Consider the following 20,379-nt stretch of genomic DNA (forward strand, 5'->3'; position numbering starts at 1 on the left):
CAGTTAGTCAGACAGTATCTGTGGAGAGAGAATCCTAGGGTTACATTTTCAGGTGGAATTTTCCAGTCTCAAGAGCGTTGGGTTTAATAGTGGATGGGTGGGTGGGGGGTGGGGGGGGTACAATGAAAAATCAGTTTCCCACTGGCATGAAATGACAGCGGGAATGTGCGCTCCTGCCCTTTATGGCAGGTCACCATTCCCACCAGAGGCCAGAATGACGCTGTTTTGCATCCTATTAATGGGATGCAGATAAAGGCCCGACTGTATTTGTGCCCCCTTGCTCTCATCCGCACCGCCAGAAAATATCCAGACCAACGTGGCATGGGGACACGGGGGGAGGGGTAAAGGTATAGGATTGCATATCAAATATTACACAAACCATGACTACTCACCGTTATCCAAAGCCTCATGTTAGAGTTGTCGAGATGCTGCATGGGAATTAGGTTATCAGGGATGGGTGGATGTGTAGGTCATCTCAACTGGACAACTGAAGGGGAGCCCCAGCATGTAGTACTTGCAATGCTAGGGCATTGGAACAGACGAGTGTGCAAAGGATAAAGGCTCAGTTGTGCAGGATACTTCTTACACATGGCTTGCAAGGGAAAATACCTTTGCCTCCCTGCACATGCATGATTCCATGGGACATATACCTGGCCTCGGGTGTCCTTTTGAAGAAAATGGGTGGGGGGGCGGGGTGCACAGGCTTAAGGATTACGAATCGCAAATAAAGCACATCAGACCTCATTAAAGTGCAAGTGTATGTTACTTACAAAAATGTCATAACATTAAGAATCATAGTGCATCCTTGCAACCACATGTGAAATCAAAACTTCTTAATCTTGCATGCCCTACCATTCCTTCTAGGTGCTCCGCCAACATCTGCAGCAGGGGTGGAGGCAGCCTGCTGACCAGTTTGCCCTGTTGTCTTGGATGACCTTCGCGGCTGTCCTCTGGAGACCCGAGGCCTGGAGGGTCCTGGCTTACTTCGGCTGGCCTGCTCTGTGGCAGTTGCTCCCTCTCTGGTCACAAAGGACAAAGCTGAAGAAGTTACAAGCAAGGGGGATACTGAAGGGCTGAACACCCTCAAAAAGTCCTGAGTGGAGGTCCCAGGGTGTCCAACAGCTGCTCTTCCTCCCTTTGGGTGCCTGAGGCCCCTATCTGACTCCTAGAGGAGAAGGGGCACCTGGAGAGAGGCTGAGGTGCCCCATCTCTATCTCGCATAGCCACTGCAAAAGCTCAACCATGGCTACAGCAATGGAGTGCAGCTTTGCGCGCATCTCCGGCTGAAACTGGGTGTTCTGCTGGACCAGGTTCTCCATGACATCTGACATCCTCTCCATGGAAACCTCAGTGCACAAACATTTCGGCATCACCCAACAGGCGGACAGACTCTTCACCTCACGTGCCACTCTGTTGCCCTGACAGCACTGCCTACTGTTTCACCGCCTCTCATAGCTTCCCCAGCATCTTGTGCAGGGTCCATCCCAGGGGCTCATCATTTGACTCGGGTGCAGATGCCTTTTCCCCAGCAGTCCTCCGAGTGCCGGTGATCTTGGCTGACCCTACCTCCTCTCACTAAGGACATGTGTCTGTGTGGTGACCACCAGAATGTGAGACCCTGCCTGAACTACATCTAGTACCCACCGAGGCATGTGGCTCTGCACTGGTGGAGGGTGCAGGTGAAAGCTGTGACACCTCTACAGGTGCACTTTTTTCCTCCTCCACAATGTCCTTCGTCCTCTGTGTGCTGGAGGTACTGCTGGACAGTGCTTCCTCTTCTTCCCTTGCCCTCTTCCTGCTCGCACTTGTAAGTGAGAGAGGAGAGAGTTGAGTGACTGCATGAACTGCCCCCAGCATGGAGCAATGCATGGCTCTTAGGTTTCTATGTGACTACATTATGCCCGGATACTTACTGTCCTCTCCATCTGTTCAGGTTCAGTTTGGTTCCTACCTTGCCAGCTGGGCTGCCTGTTCCTCGAACTCAGTGAGGTTCTTGAGATCAGGCTGGCCCTCTCCCGTCTTCTCTCTGTCTCTCTCCTGTTGTGCCTCAACTTTTCTTGTGCAAAGAAAGATGTTGTGGTTGAGAAAAATTGGGTATCCAGTTTCTTTCTCATGCTTCCAGGCTTACAAATGACCAACTGGATTGTGTGCCATGTAATTGATGCACTGCAGGTTGTCCACAAAGGTTCTGGAGCAGCACCTTCCAGAGCGGTGAGCCTATGAAGATAAAAGGATAAGGCTCACAGAGGCATGTCATTAGCAGTACTTGCTGGTGCCCTCTACACCTAACTCCCTCCTCACCCTGCCTTCTGCCCCCCCCAAACCCGAGACAGCATCTGAGCTCTCTGTGTGGGAGGGTCAGAGACCCACAGTGGCCTCTCCACCTGCAGACTAGATGGACTGCAGTGGGGCTATGAGGCATTACCTTACCATGTTGAGTAGCTCTTTTACTGCATGGATGGTGCCCTGCCAGTGAAGCCCATGTTCCCTCTGGCATACAGTGAGGTGTGTGTGAGCAGTTGAGGGTTTACTTATCCTGGCAGAGCTGATGAGGCCATTCATCCATTTCCAGCATTGCAGGGCATTCCTCTGGGTACTGACTACCCTGGAGACTTTCTCCCAAGCAGGGTTGGTCAGATGGCTCGGCCTACTCCTTTCATCCTCTGGATAGAGGATGCCCCACATGGCCTCCACTGTATTGAGCAGCACCTCAAGGGAAGCGTCCTGAATTTGGAGGTCGGAATTCCTTGTGATTGGCGGGCCATCTCCTCCTTCAAGGGTAGCTACGCAAAGAAGTTGATGTCCAGACGCCTTTTAAATATAGCGCTCAGATATGACAGCAGGACCATCCAGTCCGCCCTGCTGTGCGATATGTCGGGAAACCCCTGACTGCATAATTAATTAGGCCAGCATCACGCGATTCGGCGCGAATTCCCACTGGCCTCCACCGTGGGAAACACTCACGGTTCCCACCCCTGCCACAGGACTTAGGCCTGGAATAGAAAATTCATGTTAATGACCTGTCCAGTACTGATGAAAGTTCATTGACTTGAAACACTAACCCTGTTTCCATCTCCAGCATTTTCTGTCCATTTTTCTCTGTGACTACCTAACAGGTTTTACCAATTCATTTCTTCATATATGCTTACAGTCAGGTTTCATAAATTGAAATATTATAATTTTTGTATTATTTTGGATGTAATGCAGAAATGATTCTGGTTTCTTTAAAGGGATGGATTCTACAAGGATTTCAAACAGGAGGGTAACTCTTAATAATTCTTCCACTAACAATATTTCTCTTGTCTTTTTAGCCAGAGATAGATGGGTTCCTTCTGATCCTCAGATCATATCTGAAGGCCTCTATGCAATAGCTGTTGTCCTTAGTTTTTCTCGAATCGCTTATATCCTGCCTGCAAATGAAAGCTTTGGTCCATTACAAATTTCCCTTGGAAGGACGGTGAAAGATATATTCAAATTCATGGTCATTTTCATTATGGTGTTTCTTGCTTTCATGATTGGGATGTTTATCCTGTATTCCTACTATCTTGGTGCAAAAGTAAATCCTGCCTTCACAACGTGAGTACAAATCTTGTTAATTTATTTTATATTTTTATAATATGATAACACTCCCTCTAGTTCTCTTCCCTTCCCTGGTTTCCCCAACCACACACCAGCTGTGTCTGAGAAGGCAGGCATAGGACCTGCTTTCAGCCCTCCACCAATGCCTCTCTACTACTGCAAAGTACACAAGAATAATAGAGGGATAGGATGAATTTTCCTCTCATTTTCCAGTGAGGCCAGGCTGAGCATTGACTTGCTACATATGCAGAGGGATGCTGATGTAAGTGGAAACTTACCAGGGTTGGGAAATTGAATGTACTTCTTTCTGCCTCGTGCTGCAAGGCTCCATACTGTTAAGCCAATCTGTCTCTTTCAACACTGCCAAATTTTTGACCCTCTGATAAAGTTGATTACTTAAAGAGAAAATCTTATCAACAGAACCCTTTTTATAATAGAATGTTTCTTTTGCTTGGCAGAAAGAAAGATATCAGTGTTAATCATATCACCCAGTGTCAGCATTCCAACGTCATGTATAGATATGGATAGATGTAGAGTGAAGGACGTCTCTTTGTGTCCTATTGAATACAGGCAATTTTAACTCCCTCTGCCTGTGAAAACAGGGTTGAATTTGTGGCAATCAACTTTACTGTTCCCACCCTACTACCATTTTAACATGGATGGCAGCCTCATTAAGCAATGCAGAAGGCATAGATAGGGTGTAATTTTGAGTCTCTACTGCTCCGCTCAGTAAAACCTGCTGGTGAAATGAAAGAAAGAGGCTCCAAAAAGGTAAATCAAAAATTACTTCTGTGAAAGCAAAAGGAGCTGGAATGTTCCTGTTGCCTCCACAAGAATAATTTTGACTGTTGCTACCCCTAGGTGTCACTCCTCTAAGCTTGTTCCCCCCCTCCCACCGCCGCGCACCCACCCCCCCCCCCCCCCACTCAGAATATCTACCTGCCACCTGGGTCAAGCTTTGGGGTCTTTGAATATTGTGCCATTCTGCAGCAGGCAAACTGCAACAGAAACTCCATTTAAGGTGAGCAGCTTGCCAACTGCATGAGTCACAGCCCTCAAAATAGACTGGGGATGATTGGGAAAGTGACCTAAGTGATCCATTACCTGTTTGATAGTTAGAAATGTTTCTAATATGCCTTAATATCCTAACGCAGCTTCAAAAAATACTTGTCCTGCATATTCTCGATTCAACATTAACCTTCTGAGTGACATTGTCAATTTAAAATTGATTCTTCACAAGTTTCAAAATGACAAGCAAGAAAAGGCTGATTTATTAAGCCTCCCCCACTCTGATATGATGCAACTCGACCTGATGACCGCTTCCCCCTTGCTGTCACCATCCACCCCCACCCCCAACCTAACTCCAATCCAGCTGCAACAACATAATCGGAGAAGCAAGAGAAAGAGAAAATTCCCTAGGCAATTTCAGAGGAAAAAAATCTGGAAAATTTGTCTCTAGTCCCAAAGGCAATCAACAGATTACAGTTATATACTCCACCTACTCATTATACTCTGTGATGTCAGCCACAGTTAAATTTGTCCAGTTTTGTTTTGAGCTCTTATAGCAATCTGCACTTGGTCAATTAGCTGATAACTTGTTCCAAAGGACAGTGACCTTTTGAGAAAACAAACACGTCTTGACATTTAATCTAGCACTACGCTTATGTGATATATGCTTCAGTCCCTGATCCTTTCTAAATTTTATAAATCAATTAGTTTAACCATAGATCAGAAGGACCTCAAATCTGAGATAGCTGATTTCAGGCGGGTTGGCAAGTGAACACTACAATTTGTCTGAGTTTCTTAAGTACATAGTAAGAGGAGTAGGACATTCAGACTGACCTAACAAAAATCTTCTTGATTGCGCTCCTAAATCGCCTACTTTTAATTATGCCATTTTATTCTGGATTCTCCCACCAGAGGAAATAGCTTCTCTGAGACTATCCTATTGAATCCCTTTCTCACTATAAATATTGATAATTCCTTCGATCATGTATACTTAAGGAAATCCAAGCTAAGTTAATGCAGTCAATCCTCATAATTTAACCCCTTAAGCTCAATTTAGTGAACCTGTGCTGTACCCCTTCTAAGACCTATCTATATTTTCTGTGGTTCAGTGCCCAAAATGAAACACCGTACTCCAGATGGGGTCTGACCGAGACTGTGTACAACTGAAGCATGAGCTTCTTTCTTTCGCATTCCAACCCTTTGAAATAAAGGCTAACATACCATTAGCCTTTTGATTACTTTTTGTACCTGTGGACTAGTGTTTAATGATTGTGTACATGGAAACCTTGGACTAGGGAAAAGTCATGGTAATAGGTATCCAGCACCCAACATATAATTGGTATTGTATGCCTTTGGTTTCCCATGTTAAAAGCTTTCAATCTCAGCTTTGTTATTACCAGCTGGTACTGAACAAAAGCCAAATAAGAAGGAAAAAGGATAACAATGCAAATTAACCTGGCTCATTCTTGTGCATCTCCTAACCATTCATTATATAAAGGTATTAATGGAAGCCTGGGAGAGAATTTTCTGTCTGTCCTCACAGTGAGAGGTAATAATTTTTATGGGGAATCTGGAAAGAAAAGAAGAAAATATTTCATGCACAGTATTTTAAATTATTAACAGTTTAACGAAGTATGCTTTCACAATGGCATCTAATAGGTTTAAAATTATTACCTTCCTCAGAGTTGAAGAAAGTTTCAAGACACTATTCTGGTCAATCTTTGGTTTATCTGAAGTATCTTCTGTTGTTCTCAAATATGACCATAAGTTTATTGAGAACATTGGATATGTTTTATATGGAATCTACAACGTCACTATGGTGGTGGTCTTGCTCAACATGCTGATTGCCATGATCAATAGCTCATATCAGGAAATTGAGGTAGGCCATACTGTGTGATTTAATACTTTAGTTACTATAAAAATATTGGCCTCAATTTTAACCACAACAATTGGAGGCATTGTGGGATGGGGTTGAAATATCAAGTTTGGGCAATTCAACATCCAGTACAGAAGTACAGAAATCAGACCATGGACAAGATTCCTCAAAAGGAAGGCATGTATGTAATTAATATACGAAAGTTGTGGTTTGATGACATCATGGTGCTGTGACTTAAATTTAACAGTAACAGTGGTGGAGGCAGTTTCCCAGCAGCTAATCAAGGCAGGTGTTTCCAGCTCCCCAGCTAAGTGGCTCTTTTTGCACAACTTGTGGATCAGGAGGAAGTAGAGTGCACCCCCACCTGCTGCATAGCCCAAAAGGAAGCTTTTGGCTGCCCACAAGGAAGTTTTTGCCCTCCCTCAATCACTGAGCTTTCCCCATCCTTCCTAATGTCAACCTCCCCATAGCCTTCCCAAATACTGATGCCTCCTTCGTAATGCCGGCGACTGCCCCAAGAATCCCTGGCTGTGACCTTTTGCCACCAATGGCCCCTTCTGCCTTCCTGTCCATTTTTCCAGCTGCCAGGTGGGAGGTGGGCCATATAATATGTTAATGAGGCCCTCTAGTTAAAATCAGAATGACCTCCGCACTCCTGGCTTTACCGGGTTCTTCGGCCATTTAGGCCTCCCCTGAACCCTCTCCAGCTCCCTGTTAACATCAGGGCAGTTATGTCCATCACCTTTGAAGCCAGAATTTTGTATTACTTAGTCAGTGTAGGTGGAAATAGGTTTTGTCCCCAATTTGCACAGAGAATCAGTATCAAAAAGTCCCAGGCCTGACAACATAGCAAAATGCTGTTTGATGTGCATTCACCTTCAGCTTCCAAAGAGCACCTCCAAATGCATCAGTGCCATTTTGTGTCATTTCTATCATCCCTTATGGGCTATCTTTGTGAATTTGCATTTTAATATCAGATTACATGATTTGTTTTTGCTGGATACTTTGAACTGAACCAAGTGGCCTGTCACCCCCCCCCCACAAATGCACTTCACTCACATCCACCTTGGAAAGCAGTGATATGCGGGCTAGATTTGAATAAGTCAAAAGGGAGTGTACAAACCCATTGCCTGATCACACAGTTCAATTTGCCCTGTCTCACTAGGATAGTGGGCAGCACCACTGCATCCAGGCAGTCACAAAACTGCATCAAGCAGCCAACCAAAAGAGAATAGGTGCATAGGTATAGGGTGAGTGGTATTGATCAGGAGTAGAGTAATGGTGATCAAGGAGAGTGATAGCGATAGGGGAATCGGAGTGGTGGTGATTGGCTGGTTGGGGGGGAGAGTGCGTGGCAGTGCAGTGGCAATTGGGAGCAGACAGAGTGCTGCCAATCAGGGAAAGCAATGACAATCAGGGATGGAGTGGTGGCAATCAGGGACAGTGATGGTAATTGTATGGAGATGGAGATATGCCGATTGGGGAGATGAGTAATGGCAATTGGCGTAGGGGCAATGCAGCAGTGGCAATTGGGCTGATTGATGGACATCACAGTGAATGCTAGTTGTGATCTGGGGGTCGTGAGAGTGGAGATATGACAATGGGGAGACGGAGTGGTGAAAATTGGTGCAAAGGAGCGGTAGCAATCAGGGATGGAGGAGAGGACCGATAGTGATCAGGGGGAGATAGTGATGGAGATTGGGAAGGAAGGTAGCAATTGAGTGGAGAGTGAATGGCAACTAAGGGGGCAGTGGTGGTGCAAATGGAAACTGAGGGGACAGTGGTGATGATCGGGGGAGCAGAGGTGGCAACTGGGCAGAGAGCAGTGATGATCAGGCTGAGTAATGGTGATTGGGCAGGGATGGAGGTACAGTGATTGTTGGGGAGAGAAACACAATTTAAAAGAATGTTAGCAATTTTATTTTCAAAAAATTTCACAAATAGACTTTTATTTGCTTCCAATAGGACATCTGAACTTCTGAAATTGTTTTTTTTTATTGTTTTTGGCATTTTTGTTATTACTATCAATCAGACCATGTCTTTTATTTCTCTTTTCCCTTAGGATGATGCAGATGTTGAATGGAAATTTGCTCGTTCAAAGCTGTGGCTGTTCTACTTTGACCATGGGAAAACTTTACCCCCTCCATTCAGTCTTATGCCTACTCCAAAATCATGCATCAGTTTAATGCTAAGAATCAAAAACTGTCTGATTGGTCTATTCAAATGCAGAAGGAAAAGATTGAAGAGAGATGTAGAAATTGGAATGTTGAATTCAAAGTCCAGGGTATGTATTTAAAGGATTTAAAATAATTTGTATTGTTATAGCGTCTTTCACCACCTCAGGACGTCCTAAAGTGCTTTACAGCCAATGAAGTGCTTTTAAAGTGTCATCACTGTTTTGGTGTAGGAAATGCAGCAGCAAATTTGTGCTCAGGAAGCTTCCACAAACAGCTATGAGAAAATGACAACATTATCTGTTTTTTAGTTATTGGTTGAAGGATAAATATTGAGCAGGACATCAAAGGGCACAACCAAGGCAAAATAGTGTCATGAGATCTTTTATGTTCACTCAAAAGGGCAGACGGAGCTTCAGTTTAACATTTCATATGAAACATGGCAACTCCAGCAGTGCACTGCACTCTCAGCACTGCCTAGATGTAGTATTAGCCTGTAGCATGTGGTCAAGTCCCTGGAGTGGTACTTGAACCCACAAAGCTCTGAAACAAGCGTAAGAGTGTTACCAATGTGGCTGACCTAGAAAATTAGAAATGTTTTAAATTGTATTTGTAATTGTTAGGAGCACATTCTCAACATTGGCAAGTTTTATATCCATTATTAATTTTCCTATGAGAAAAGTAGCAGATCTGCGGTGTGGATCACAATTATCACCAAAGCATTGATGAGAGGTACTTCCAGGTAGGAGTATTTCTCATGAATGTTCCTGTTGTCAGTCTGGACCCTTAAGGGTCCAAAATCCAAAAAGCAATCATGGCCAGCTTTGACCCTCCTGAAATAATGATCAAGGAGAGCTTCAGAAATCTCATGGATGACCACTGTTCTACTCCCAGACAGATTAGTGGATCTCGTGAGAAGATTCTACCAAGTAGTGAGTGAATGGAAGTAGCATAGCAATCGTCAGTACACTCTTGTCAACTGCAGTTCTGTAGCTTCATCAAGTAATAACAATTGGCAGCAAGTGTCTCTGAAAACCATGGCCCAGATCTGTCAGAAAGTGGCAGTCAACATCAGATTGCGGTTCCACTTGTATTCTTCTGTGCCCTGACTCTGCTCAGCATTTCTGGTTGGGTTTTCTGTGTCCAGTTTCTTCAGAAACGTGGAGTGTACAGTCCCAAAAAAGCTTCATTGCAGCGCTGTTGGAGGGGAAGACAAGCCACATCCCCTTTTTACAGCTCTAACTGCAGTGAGGCAAACTTAACGGTCCAGTATGAATGTTAATAAACAATGAATGGATGAATGTTAATGGATGGGTGAATGGATGAATGAGTGAATGGGCAGGGTGTTAGGTTTGGTAGGCATGGTATAAGGGGGCCAGCCTAATGCTCTGGGGACACGGATTCAAATCCCACCACAGGCAGCTGTTGAAATTTAAATTCAATTAATAAAATTTGGAATAAAAAGCCAGTCTCAGTAATGGTGACCATGAAACTATCTTTGATTGTCACAAAAACCCATCAGGTTCACTAATGTCCTTTAGGAAAGAAAATCTGCCATCCTTACCTTGTATGGCCTACATGTGACTCCAGACCCACAGCAATGTGGTTGACTCTTAACTGCCTTCTGAAATGGTCTAGCAAGCCACTCAGCTCAAGGGCAATTATGGATGGACAACAAATGCAGGCCTTGCCAGCGATAACCACAGCTCATGAAAGAATAAATTAAAAAATACAAAATTAAATAAAGAAATTTATATGTACAACTAAAATTTCAAAACAAATTAAATCAAAAACTTCTATATTCTGTACAGAACACACGAACATTCATACATATGAATTAGGAGCAGGAGTAGGCCACTCAGCCCCTCAAGCCTGCTCCACCATTTAACAAGATCACAACTGATTTGATTGTAACCTCAACTCCATATTCCTGCCTACCCCTGATAACTTTTCACCCACTTGCTTATCAAGAATCTATCTACCTCTGCCTTAAAAATATTCAAAGACACTTCTTCTACTACCTTTTGAGGAAGAGAATTCCAAAGACTCTCAACCCTCTGAGGGAAAAAATTTCTCCTCATCACTGTTTTAAATGGGTGACCCCTTATTTTTAAATAGTGACCCCTAGTTCAACAATTCCTTCATACATCCATTTCTTTTTGTAAAACATTGGGTGTGATTTTCCAGCCCTGACAGCGGTGGGCATCATCATGGGTGGGACAGAAAAATTTGGGGAACCGTTAAAAGTCAGCAGCTCTTCAAATTTTCCTGTCTTGCCCACAACGATGCCCTCTGGTGTTGGGCTGAAAAATCCCGGTCAGTCAGACAACTGATGACTTGCATCCACCCATTTAGTTTTAGAACTTCCCTAGCCCATTGGTAATGGCTGGGAGGCGGGAAGGCTGGCAATATGGCATCGCGAGGGGACCTGGTGTCTTCCCACTGCCATAGCATATTGCCAGTGGCAGGAACCTTGGTGGCACAGCCACCCATCAAACAGCCAAATGAGCCACTTAAATGACCAATTAAGGGTCACTTGCACCCTGCGGGCATTTTACCCATGTTGGGAGGGCATGCTGTCATGTGGGGAAACCACCAGGTAAACCCTGATGGCTTCCCAGCAGATTTTGGGGATAGCCCTCCTTGATGGGTGCTCTATGGCCCACGGAGGGGCCCACGGAACATTGGCCTCTACCATGGCAATTGTGCCATTAGTACATCATGACATCCTCCCAACCACCTGATTGCCAGGCATGTTTGCCTGACCCAACCTTCCCCCGACCTAACTCACCTCTCTTCAAGGGTGTCACATCATTGAGGTGCCCTCTTCCTGATCGTGCAGCCCCAACAATGGTCACTGCTACTGGTGGCACTGCTGAGGTTGCTGAGGTGGCAGCCCTCTGATTGGGCCAGCAGCTCTTGGGGGTGAGCTGCCATCCTCAATTGGCCCAAGTGGCATCTTCTTAAGTTATTGCCACCAGCAAGATGCCACCTGCTGGAGCAGCGTTGCATCCTGCTTCCAGCCCCAGCTGCAGGACTTCAAGGACCCTGAAAACTTAAACTCTTCCTTTCTTTCCAGCATTTGTTTCAAATCAGCAACATCATCTTTTCTCACTCATCACTTTTGCAGAGTGTACATTATCCCACAATGAACAATTATCTACATAACATTCAATAGGTATAAAACAAAAACAGAATTACCTGGAAAAACTCAGCAGGTCTGGCAGCATCGGTGGAGAAGAAAAGAGTTGACGTTTCGAGTCCTCATGACCCTTCGACAGAACTTGAGTTCGAGTCCAGGAAAGAGCTGAAATATAAGCTGGTTTAAGGTGTGTGTGTGGGGGGCGGAGAGATAGAGAGACAGAGAGGTGGAGGGGGTTGGTGTGGTTGTAGCGACAAACAAGCAGTGATAGAAGCAGATCATCAAAAGATGTCAACAACAATACTACAATAGAATACTACAATGGTGTTAAAGTTAAAGTTGGTGATATTATCTAAACGAATGTGCTAATTAAGAATGGATGGTAGGGCACTCAAGGTATAGCTCTAGTGGGTTTTTTTTTTTTTTTGTCGCTACAACCACACCAACCCCCTCCACCTCTCTGTCTCTCTATCTCTCCGCCCCCCACACACACACCTTAAACCAGCTTATATTTCAGCTCTTTCCTGGACTCGAACTCAAGTTCTGTCGAAGGGTCATGAGGACTCGAAACGTCAACTCTTTTCTTCTCCACCGATGCTGCCAGACCTGCTGAGTTTTTCCAGGTAATTCTGTTTTTGTTTTGGATTTCCAGCATCCGCAGTTTTTTTGTTTTTATTCAATAGGTATACTTTCTTCAGTTTGCCCCTTGCACAGAATCTCACCTAAAATATTTGACAAACAGAATTCCCCATCCACTGCCTCCAAGAGCCAGTGCTTCAGCCAAAGAACTTTTAACAACCCTTTTTATATTCTTAACTTCCCCAGCTAAAGTACAACATTTCTAATTTTCACCATTAGGAAATATTATGCAACCAGCTGCACCAGTATATTCGTCAAGAAATTTAGCATTTGAAGCATCGCTAAAAACAATAGATGACACAAAGAGCGTGAAACCAAAGACTGGAACTTAAGTACGCATTTCCCCAGATTCAGTTATTTTATTAAAAACAGAAAATGCTGGAAATGCTCAGCGAGTCTGGCAGCAACTGTAGAGCGAGAAACCATTGACATTTCAAGTCTGTGACTTTTCATCAGAACTCAGTTCAGAACTCTTCAGGCACAGATCCTCTGCAATGCAGAAAGAGTTGACTTTGTTGTCATTTACCTGCTACTCTGAATAGTTGATAGTGAAAAGTGTATGCATCTATACTCGCTGATTTTCCCTCTGCACTCTCGTCCACCGCTAAAAGAAACCAGATGAAAACTTCTGTGATTGCTACAGTAATACAGTACTTCAAAATGTTTCAGTTCATTAAATTGCACTGTGCCAGGAATAACTAACATTAAATGCTCACTTATTCACTAAGGCTGGGATTTTCCAGCCCCATTGGCACTGTGTATCATGGCGGGTGGGGGGGACAATATGGCGGGAAGGCCAAAAATTGGTTTCACAACTACTGTGAAAGCACAGTGGGATTATCTGGCGGTGAACACCAATCCCACTGGCGGCTGGCATGAACCCGCTTTGCATTCCACTAATAAGATGCAAAGTAAGGCCCGAGCAGAATCGTCCCCAAATGCCAGATTTACTATTACGCTGGCTAGAAAATACAGCACCCAAAACACACCTGGACAAGGGTGACGTGCAGAAGTCAGGGCTTACTGTTAGGGCCTTGCTCAGGTCTCAGACATCCGAGGAACAGAAGATGCTGGAGCCCTACAGCTACCGGACCCTGGACGAACACGTGCATGGCATGCTGGGTGGATTCTCATGGTTATGGCTCTGCTGCGAAGCAGCTCACAGAAGATGGGAGGTCTCCATTGATGTCTTGGGTCTGCTTTGGAACATTACAGTCTTGGCCATGGGCTGCTATGGATGATCAGTGAGATGGGGAGAGGAAGGTCCAGCTGTGAGTGGGAAAGGAATGTGTAGGGGGGAGTTTCTGGGGGGCAGTGAGATGGAAAGGTTCAGGTTTGACTGGGAAAGGAAGGTGTACCAGGGAAGGTGAGTTTGGGACTGGGGGGGGGAAACAAAGATGTCAGAGTGTATGGTTGGGAGGGGGAGGAAAGAGTAACGGGGAGAATGCTGCAAGTGTAAGAGGAAAGGAAGGTGTAAGGGGGAGGAAGGAGTTCGGAACAGGGAAGGAGTCCAGATGGAGGAAGGGGCTTGGGGGTAGGAAGGAGTTTGGAGGGGTGGGGGAATGAATCCAGGGGAAGGAAGGAGTGCAGGGGGGAGTGGAGGAAGGAGCTTGGGGGGGGGACGAGTCTGGGGGGGGAGGAAGGAGTTTGGAGAGGGGAAGGAATTTGGAGGGGGAAAGGAGTTTGGAGAGGGGGACAGGAGGTTGGACGGGGGAAGGAGTCTTGGGGAATAAGGACTCCCGGGGAGGAAGGAGATTGGAGGGAGGAAGGAGTTCTGAGAGGGGAAGGAGTAAGGGTGCAGGAGGAAATAAGCCGGGGGGGGGGGTGCAGGATGTCAAGAAGCTTGACACTGTCCAGGACAAAACAGTCTGCTTGATTGGTACCACATCCACAAATATTCACTCCCTCCACCACCGATGCACATTAGCAGCAGTGTGTAGCATCTACAAGGTGCACTGCAGGAATTCACCAAGGCTCTTACGACAGCACCTTTCAAACCCATGACCACTAACATCTAGAAGGACAAGGGCAGCAGATAGATGGGAACAACACCACCTGGAGGTTCCCCTCCAAGTCAATCACCATCCTGACTTGGAAATATATTGTCGTGCCTTCACTGAGGCTGGGTCAAAATCCTGGAACTCCCTTCCTAACAGTACAGTGGATGTACCTACACCTCATGGACTGCAGCAGTTCAAGAAGGCAGCTCACCATCACATTCTCAGCTAGGGATGAGCAATAAATGCTGGTCCAGCCAGTGAAGCCCGCATCCTGTGAGTGAATAAAAAAAAGATGAATATGCAAGGGAGCGGTCTGTGGACTCAATGACTGCCTTTGGGGAGTGAACTGAGGGTGGGTGTGGTAGGAGGAAATGGTGGGTATGAGAGGGGCAGAATGAGGGTAAGGGTGCAACAGTGGCAGTAAGAGGGACAGCGAGGGCGGTTGGTGGGGACTCTGAGGTAGACACAGACCCTGGGGGTAAGAAGGAGAAGGTTCGCGAGGTCATTGTGGATGGGGGTGGGATTCTCAGGAAGGTAGGTACATGTACATTCACCTGGACATCCTGGAAAGAAAGGAATCTGGATGGCAGGTGACGGTGGGGAGGTGGAAGGTGATGCCGGGGAGCCAACAGTGATAGGGGAAAGGACATGGGTGACTGGCAGAAGGGAAAGGATGGGGGAGCTGAGCAGAAAAGTGACAACTACCGTTTTTCTCAAATCAAAAGTGAAAGGAGCCTCTTGTTGGACAAGCAAAAGTACTGCATGGGAGTATGATCAGTAGGTGGGTGGACATGTCAGATGGACAACTGAAAAAGAACCCCAGCAGGCAGCATTGAAAATGCTCGGGACATTGTGATGAGTGTGATATGGAGAAAGATTCTGCATGCATGGGAGAATGCTTGCATAAGGCTCTGAATGGCCCTGCCACACAAACTCCTCCCTTCAGAATCACTCGTAGTTTGGCTGCATGCAGGTGAACTGCTGGTGGCAGGGGTGGGGGGTGGTGGGTAGGGGGGTTGCGAGGGGAGGACTTGAAAAGCCCATAAAAGAAGCTGAAGTACACCATTACACATTGTTCAGTGAAAGTGAATTTAATTTTCCGATTATAAAGTGACAACTGTGTTCACCCATGCAACCACTTGTGATCAGAAATTCTTAACGTTGCTAAGCCTACCACTTCTTCTAGCTGCTGCCCTGACTTCTGCAGGAAGGGTGGATGCAGCCTGTGCAATGGTTTGCCCTGTTGCCTCTGATGACTTCAGCATGTGTGTACTCTGGAGAACTAAGGTCTTGGGGGCCCTGGCTTGCTTTGGCTATCCTCCTGTGGGCCAGCTGCTCCCTCGGGGGTGACAGAGGATGAGGTTGAGGGGGTCACAGGCAAAGGGGACTCAGAGGGAGGGAACAGCCTCAGAGATTCCTGAGTGGGTGACCAAGGGCTGACCAGTTGCCGCTGCTTCTCCCTTCGGGTGCCTGAGGGCCCTAGCCTGACTCCTTGAGGCGAAGGAGCACCTGGAGGGATGTCAAGGTGCCCCATTTCCCTGTTGCATTGCCACTGCAGGAACTCATCCATGGCTACCACAATGGAGTGCAGGTCTGTGCACATCTCCACGTTCTGCCAGACCAGGGTCTCCTTGAAGTCTGCCATCTTTCCCTTGGAGACCTCCATTTGTGCACATGTGGGCACCACTTCATCAAAGAGCAGGTGGACACACTCCTCTGACTTGCGTGCTACACGGTTGAGGACTTCCAACAGCTCTGCATGATGTTACCCCACCTTCTGCCAATGAGTTGGAAGGCTGAACCTGGAGGCTCGTCATCTGACTCAGATCTCACAGATGCCTCTTCCACAGCAGCCCTCCGAGTGCCAGAGAGTTCAGCTAAAGTTGCCTCCTCCTGCTGCGAACACGTGTTCATGTGGTGACCATGAGATTGTGAACATGAGCCTGGTCTAGATCGAGGTGGGTGTCTCTGTGCTGGTGGAGGGTATGGATAAATGATGTGATGGGTCTTCCAGGCTGCTTATTTCCAGCTCTTCAAGAGGTATCCTCGATAATTAGTACGTGGCAAGAGTCAAAAGCAGGAGAGAAGGCACTCACACTTGCATTGAAAGAGGAATGATGGGATGCAAGATGTTTGTCGCTGACCTTAGCGTCACCGCAGGCACGGTCCACATCTTCACCAGTCAGAGAGATGGCACTCTCCTCAAAGTGAGTGAGAGGCCTAATGTGGGCCACTCCACCCTTGGTCTGGGACCTCCCCTTGCTGTTGTGAGCCAGCTTCTCCTGCATGAAAACAGATGGAGAGAGTGTGAGCAGGACGCATGGGACTGCGTGGAATTTTTGTGTGGTGAGTGGAGCCATGGATGGGGTGAGAATGTGAGCTCCAGAGGGTATGAGCCTGATGGAGATGTGAGGGTGTGTGTGAGAGTTAGTGGTGTTGTCCCTTGAGGTATAAGATCCCTATGGATGTGTGATGGGTTTGTGAGTGTGTGAGTTGAGAGTGATGAGGTGGTTGACTTACGCGGGCTGAACGGATGAGAGCATTCATCCTCTTCCTGAACTGGATGGCTGACCTGCTCTGTGCTCCAGTGTTGCTGACCTGTGCTGCCACCCACTCCCAGATCAGATTGGTGACTCTGGTGGACCTTCTATGGCCAGAGCGGGATTAGAGGACATTGCGGCTACCTACCATTGAATCCAGCAGGCACGCCAGAGAGGCATCACTAAATTTGGGGGCTGTCATCTTCTTAACTTTCGGGGTCATTTGTCAGCTGGAGCAGTCCTGGTCTGCAGACATGAAGTAGGCTGGGCTTTGGTATGTTTTAAGCATGACACCCGGAGTGAGGAAGCACTGAGGACGCGGCATGGCAGGAAAATCAGAGCCCACCCACTAACAATCTAGTGTGTTCCCAGTGAATGCATAGATGATAAAATGGGATGCGCAGGAATGGGACAATACAGCATAAAAAGCCACCGTTGTGGCTGGCGGGTAAAACGTTCTTTTCCCACTCACTACCGCACTTTGTGCAAATCCAAGACAATTCCACCTTAAGTCTCCATCCATTTGAAACAAAATTTGAGCAAACACAAAACTCTTTTCTACCTTTTTGCTAAGGTTTGTTAGCCCCTGAATGTTTTGTTAGTATTTCTCTCGAGATTTTAAAACTCTTTCATAAAAACCAGTTCCAGTAAATTTGGAGGAAGTTTGGCTCATTAGGTCCTAAACTTGTGTGATGTGCCAATCATCCTTGTGCCAAAATGTGTGTGAGATTCTGGTTTAAATTCATTTCAATTGCAACTAATTACCCAGCAGATAGAATAGACATTCACCTCAATGGTCAGAGCTAGAGCTGAAAAATTATAAAAATTCCCAGATGTGAAATAACTCACTGCATTGTCCAAAGAAATATTTGTTTACATTACAAATATATTTTTCTACAATCACTGGTTAGATCTCAAGTGGAGTATTTTACCCAATACTGCATCAAACTTTAGCAGAGGGTGAAAAGGAGATTTACTATATTGGTAGCAGGGTTAAAGGGCTTCAGTTATTTGGAAAAATTAGAGAAGCTGAGATTGTTATCCGTAGAGCAGATATGATTCAGGGGGATTTAATAAAAGTGTTCAAATTGTGAGAGGTGTTGATAGTATAGAAATGGAGAAACTGTTTCCCCTGGCAAAGTGGCTGGTAACCAGAGGACAAAGATTCAAGAGATGATTGGGGAAGATGAGGAGAGTTTTTTGATGCAATGAAGGTGATGACCAAGAATATGCTGCCCGAAAGGGTGGTGCAAAATAAACTTAATAGTAGTTTTCAAAAGCGAATTGGATATATACTTGAAAAGAGGGAGAAAAAACTGCAGGGGTATGGACATAAAGTGGGTGAGTGGAACTCATTGGGTAGCTCTTTTAAAGAGCCAGGATGGGTATTTTGGGCTGAATGGCCTCCTTCTGTCTTAAAAGATTCTACCTTTTTAAAAGTTTGTATTCTGTTTTCCCAGCTGAATCTTTTTGCACAGTCAAATCTAAGGATTTCAGAAACCCAAAGTTTCAACAGCATTATAAATCAACCCACGAGATATCAGGTATGTGCTGGGTATGAATATTTTGTGTGCTGTCATTTTCAACTTGTCTGTTGAATGTCAAATATTATTATGCAATGACAGGAAAATTGAACTAGATTACTTGAAATTTTAAAAACTATCCTTTCTTGTATTTTCTTTGTCATATCTGGGAAAGATTTCTAATGTGCACCATTTGCAGCGATACTGCAAACCTGTGTATACAGATTCTGCTTATGATATTAGTACAAATACTGAATACAGGAAATCTTTCTCCCACCCCTGGGGCAGGATTTTCCTCCCGTCGGGGGCGAAGTTGAAATGTGGGCACACACAGGCGCGCTTCCGATCGGCGCCCCAATTGAGGGCGCTGCACCATTTTACATGGACAGGTCAATTAAGGCCCACCCAGCTTGACGTCCGCATGGAAGCGCTATGCACTCTCTGTGCGGGCGGGAAGGGGTGAATCCCTAAACCCAAGAGTGCACTCTTTAATGCATGCACACGAAAGAGCGCACTCATCTCCCTGAGGCTAAGTGCTGCCTCAGGGAGATCGTCTCTACTGTAAAAAATATTAAAAATAGAAAAAAAAATCCCTGACGTGTCCCCTCATGTGACACTGTCACGTGCGTTAGGACATGTCCATAACCTTTCAAAAAATTTTAATTAAATTTTTTAAAACCTGCATGAAACCTCATCCCGCCCATGGATGAGGTTTCATGCTTTTTCTAATTCCCACCTGGGTTCCTGGCCTGCTCGCCAACCTTAAGGTTGGATGGGCAGGTCCATTAATTAGTTAAATAACTCTGCCAATGGCCTCAATTGGCCATTGACAGGTCGGCGGGTGCACAGCTGATTTTGCTGTGCCCCCACCTACCTGAAAATTTAAATGGGGCACGTTGACATTGGGAGTTCTGCCTGACGTCACCATGCATCATTTTACACGTCGGTGGGCGGGCCCAGCCCCCCGCTCGCCGACGGGAAAATCCTGCCCCTGTACAGAAGAGAAACTCATTATAGCCAATTTTAAGCATGCAAGAATATTTGATTAAATTGGACAAATCTCACTATCCAACAAGGATTGGTCAAATGTCATTATCATCAGAAAGCTGCAAATAGCATCCCTTCTCACATATGGATCACCTCACCTGATTGCATACCTTCTTCCCAAGGAAGTACCAGGAACTGGAGAGACAAATCAAAACACAGTCATCAGTCCCTGTTTCCTTGCTAATCAGCTACTTTGGATCGAAAAGACTCATAAACACAACTAGGCTGCACAGAATAGTTGCTGTTCATGAAGGCCTGCCTCCTCGCTTTGCCCCACACCTGCGGAGTGGTGCCTCTCAAGCTATATATAACCAATTGTCTTTCTGTAATGGATAACAGCCATTGTTTCACCATGATGATCATTAGCTCCATTTCTCACCAACTTTCTATGCATAGAAGTATAGAGAAATTACGATACTGAAACAGGTTATTTGGCCTAAATATTCCTTGTCTATGTTTACTCTACATGCAAGCAAACAATGTTAATCATAATTATCCATCCTGCTCCCATATTCTTTAAATTACTTGTCCTTCACCATATCCAATCTAACTTGAATGTTGATAGTTTTTGCCTTAGCCACTGACCCTGGTAATGAAGACCAATGCCTCACGACTATCTGTATGAAGTTCCTCTTGCCCTCAGTTACTTAATCTAGTAATTAAATAAGTTATTGTCCTCTTTCACTTAGACTACCAGTGATCAGATGCTTGTGCATTCACCACAAGGTTAGGAACTATCCCGGGTCTAATAAAGAATTTGACCTACATTGAAGGTACAACAAGGTGCCTACCTGTATTTTCTATAAATAATCACTAATTAATGAAGAAATTGGGGAAGTCACGTGATGTCA

At 45.6% G+C, this 20,379-nt stretch overlaps 1 protein-coding gene across 1 annotated transcript in view; it reads left to right on the forward strand.

Moving 5' to 3' along the window:
• Positions 1–20,379, forward strand: part of LOC121270583 (short transient receptor potential channel 3) — a 136,856-nt gene that overhangs the window by 102,953 nt on the left and 13,524 nt on the right. The window contains exons 6-9 of the mRNA XM_041175992.1: positions 3,312–3,576; positions 6,271–6,466; positions 8,526–8,747; positions 18,419–18,502. Of these exons, the coding sequence (XP_041031926.1) occupies positions 3,312–3,576; positions 6,271–6,466; positions 8,526–8,747; positions 18,419–18,502 (767 nt within the window). The remainder of the gene's footprint in view (positions 1–3,311; positions 3,577–6,270; positions 6,467–8,525; positions 8,748–18,418; positions 18,503–20,379) is intronic.

Source organism: Carcharodon carcharias, chromosome 1 (genome assembly GCF_017639515.1).
Source record: "Carcharodon carcharias isolate sCarCar2 chromosome 1, sCarCar2.pri, whole genome shotgun sequence".
In the NCBI taxonomy this organism is placed as follows: Eukaryota; Metazoa; Chordata; class Chondrichthyes; order Lamniformes; family Lamnidae; genus Carcharodon; species Carcharodon carcharias.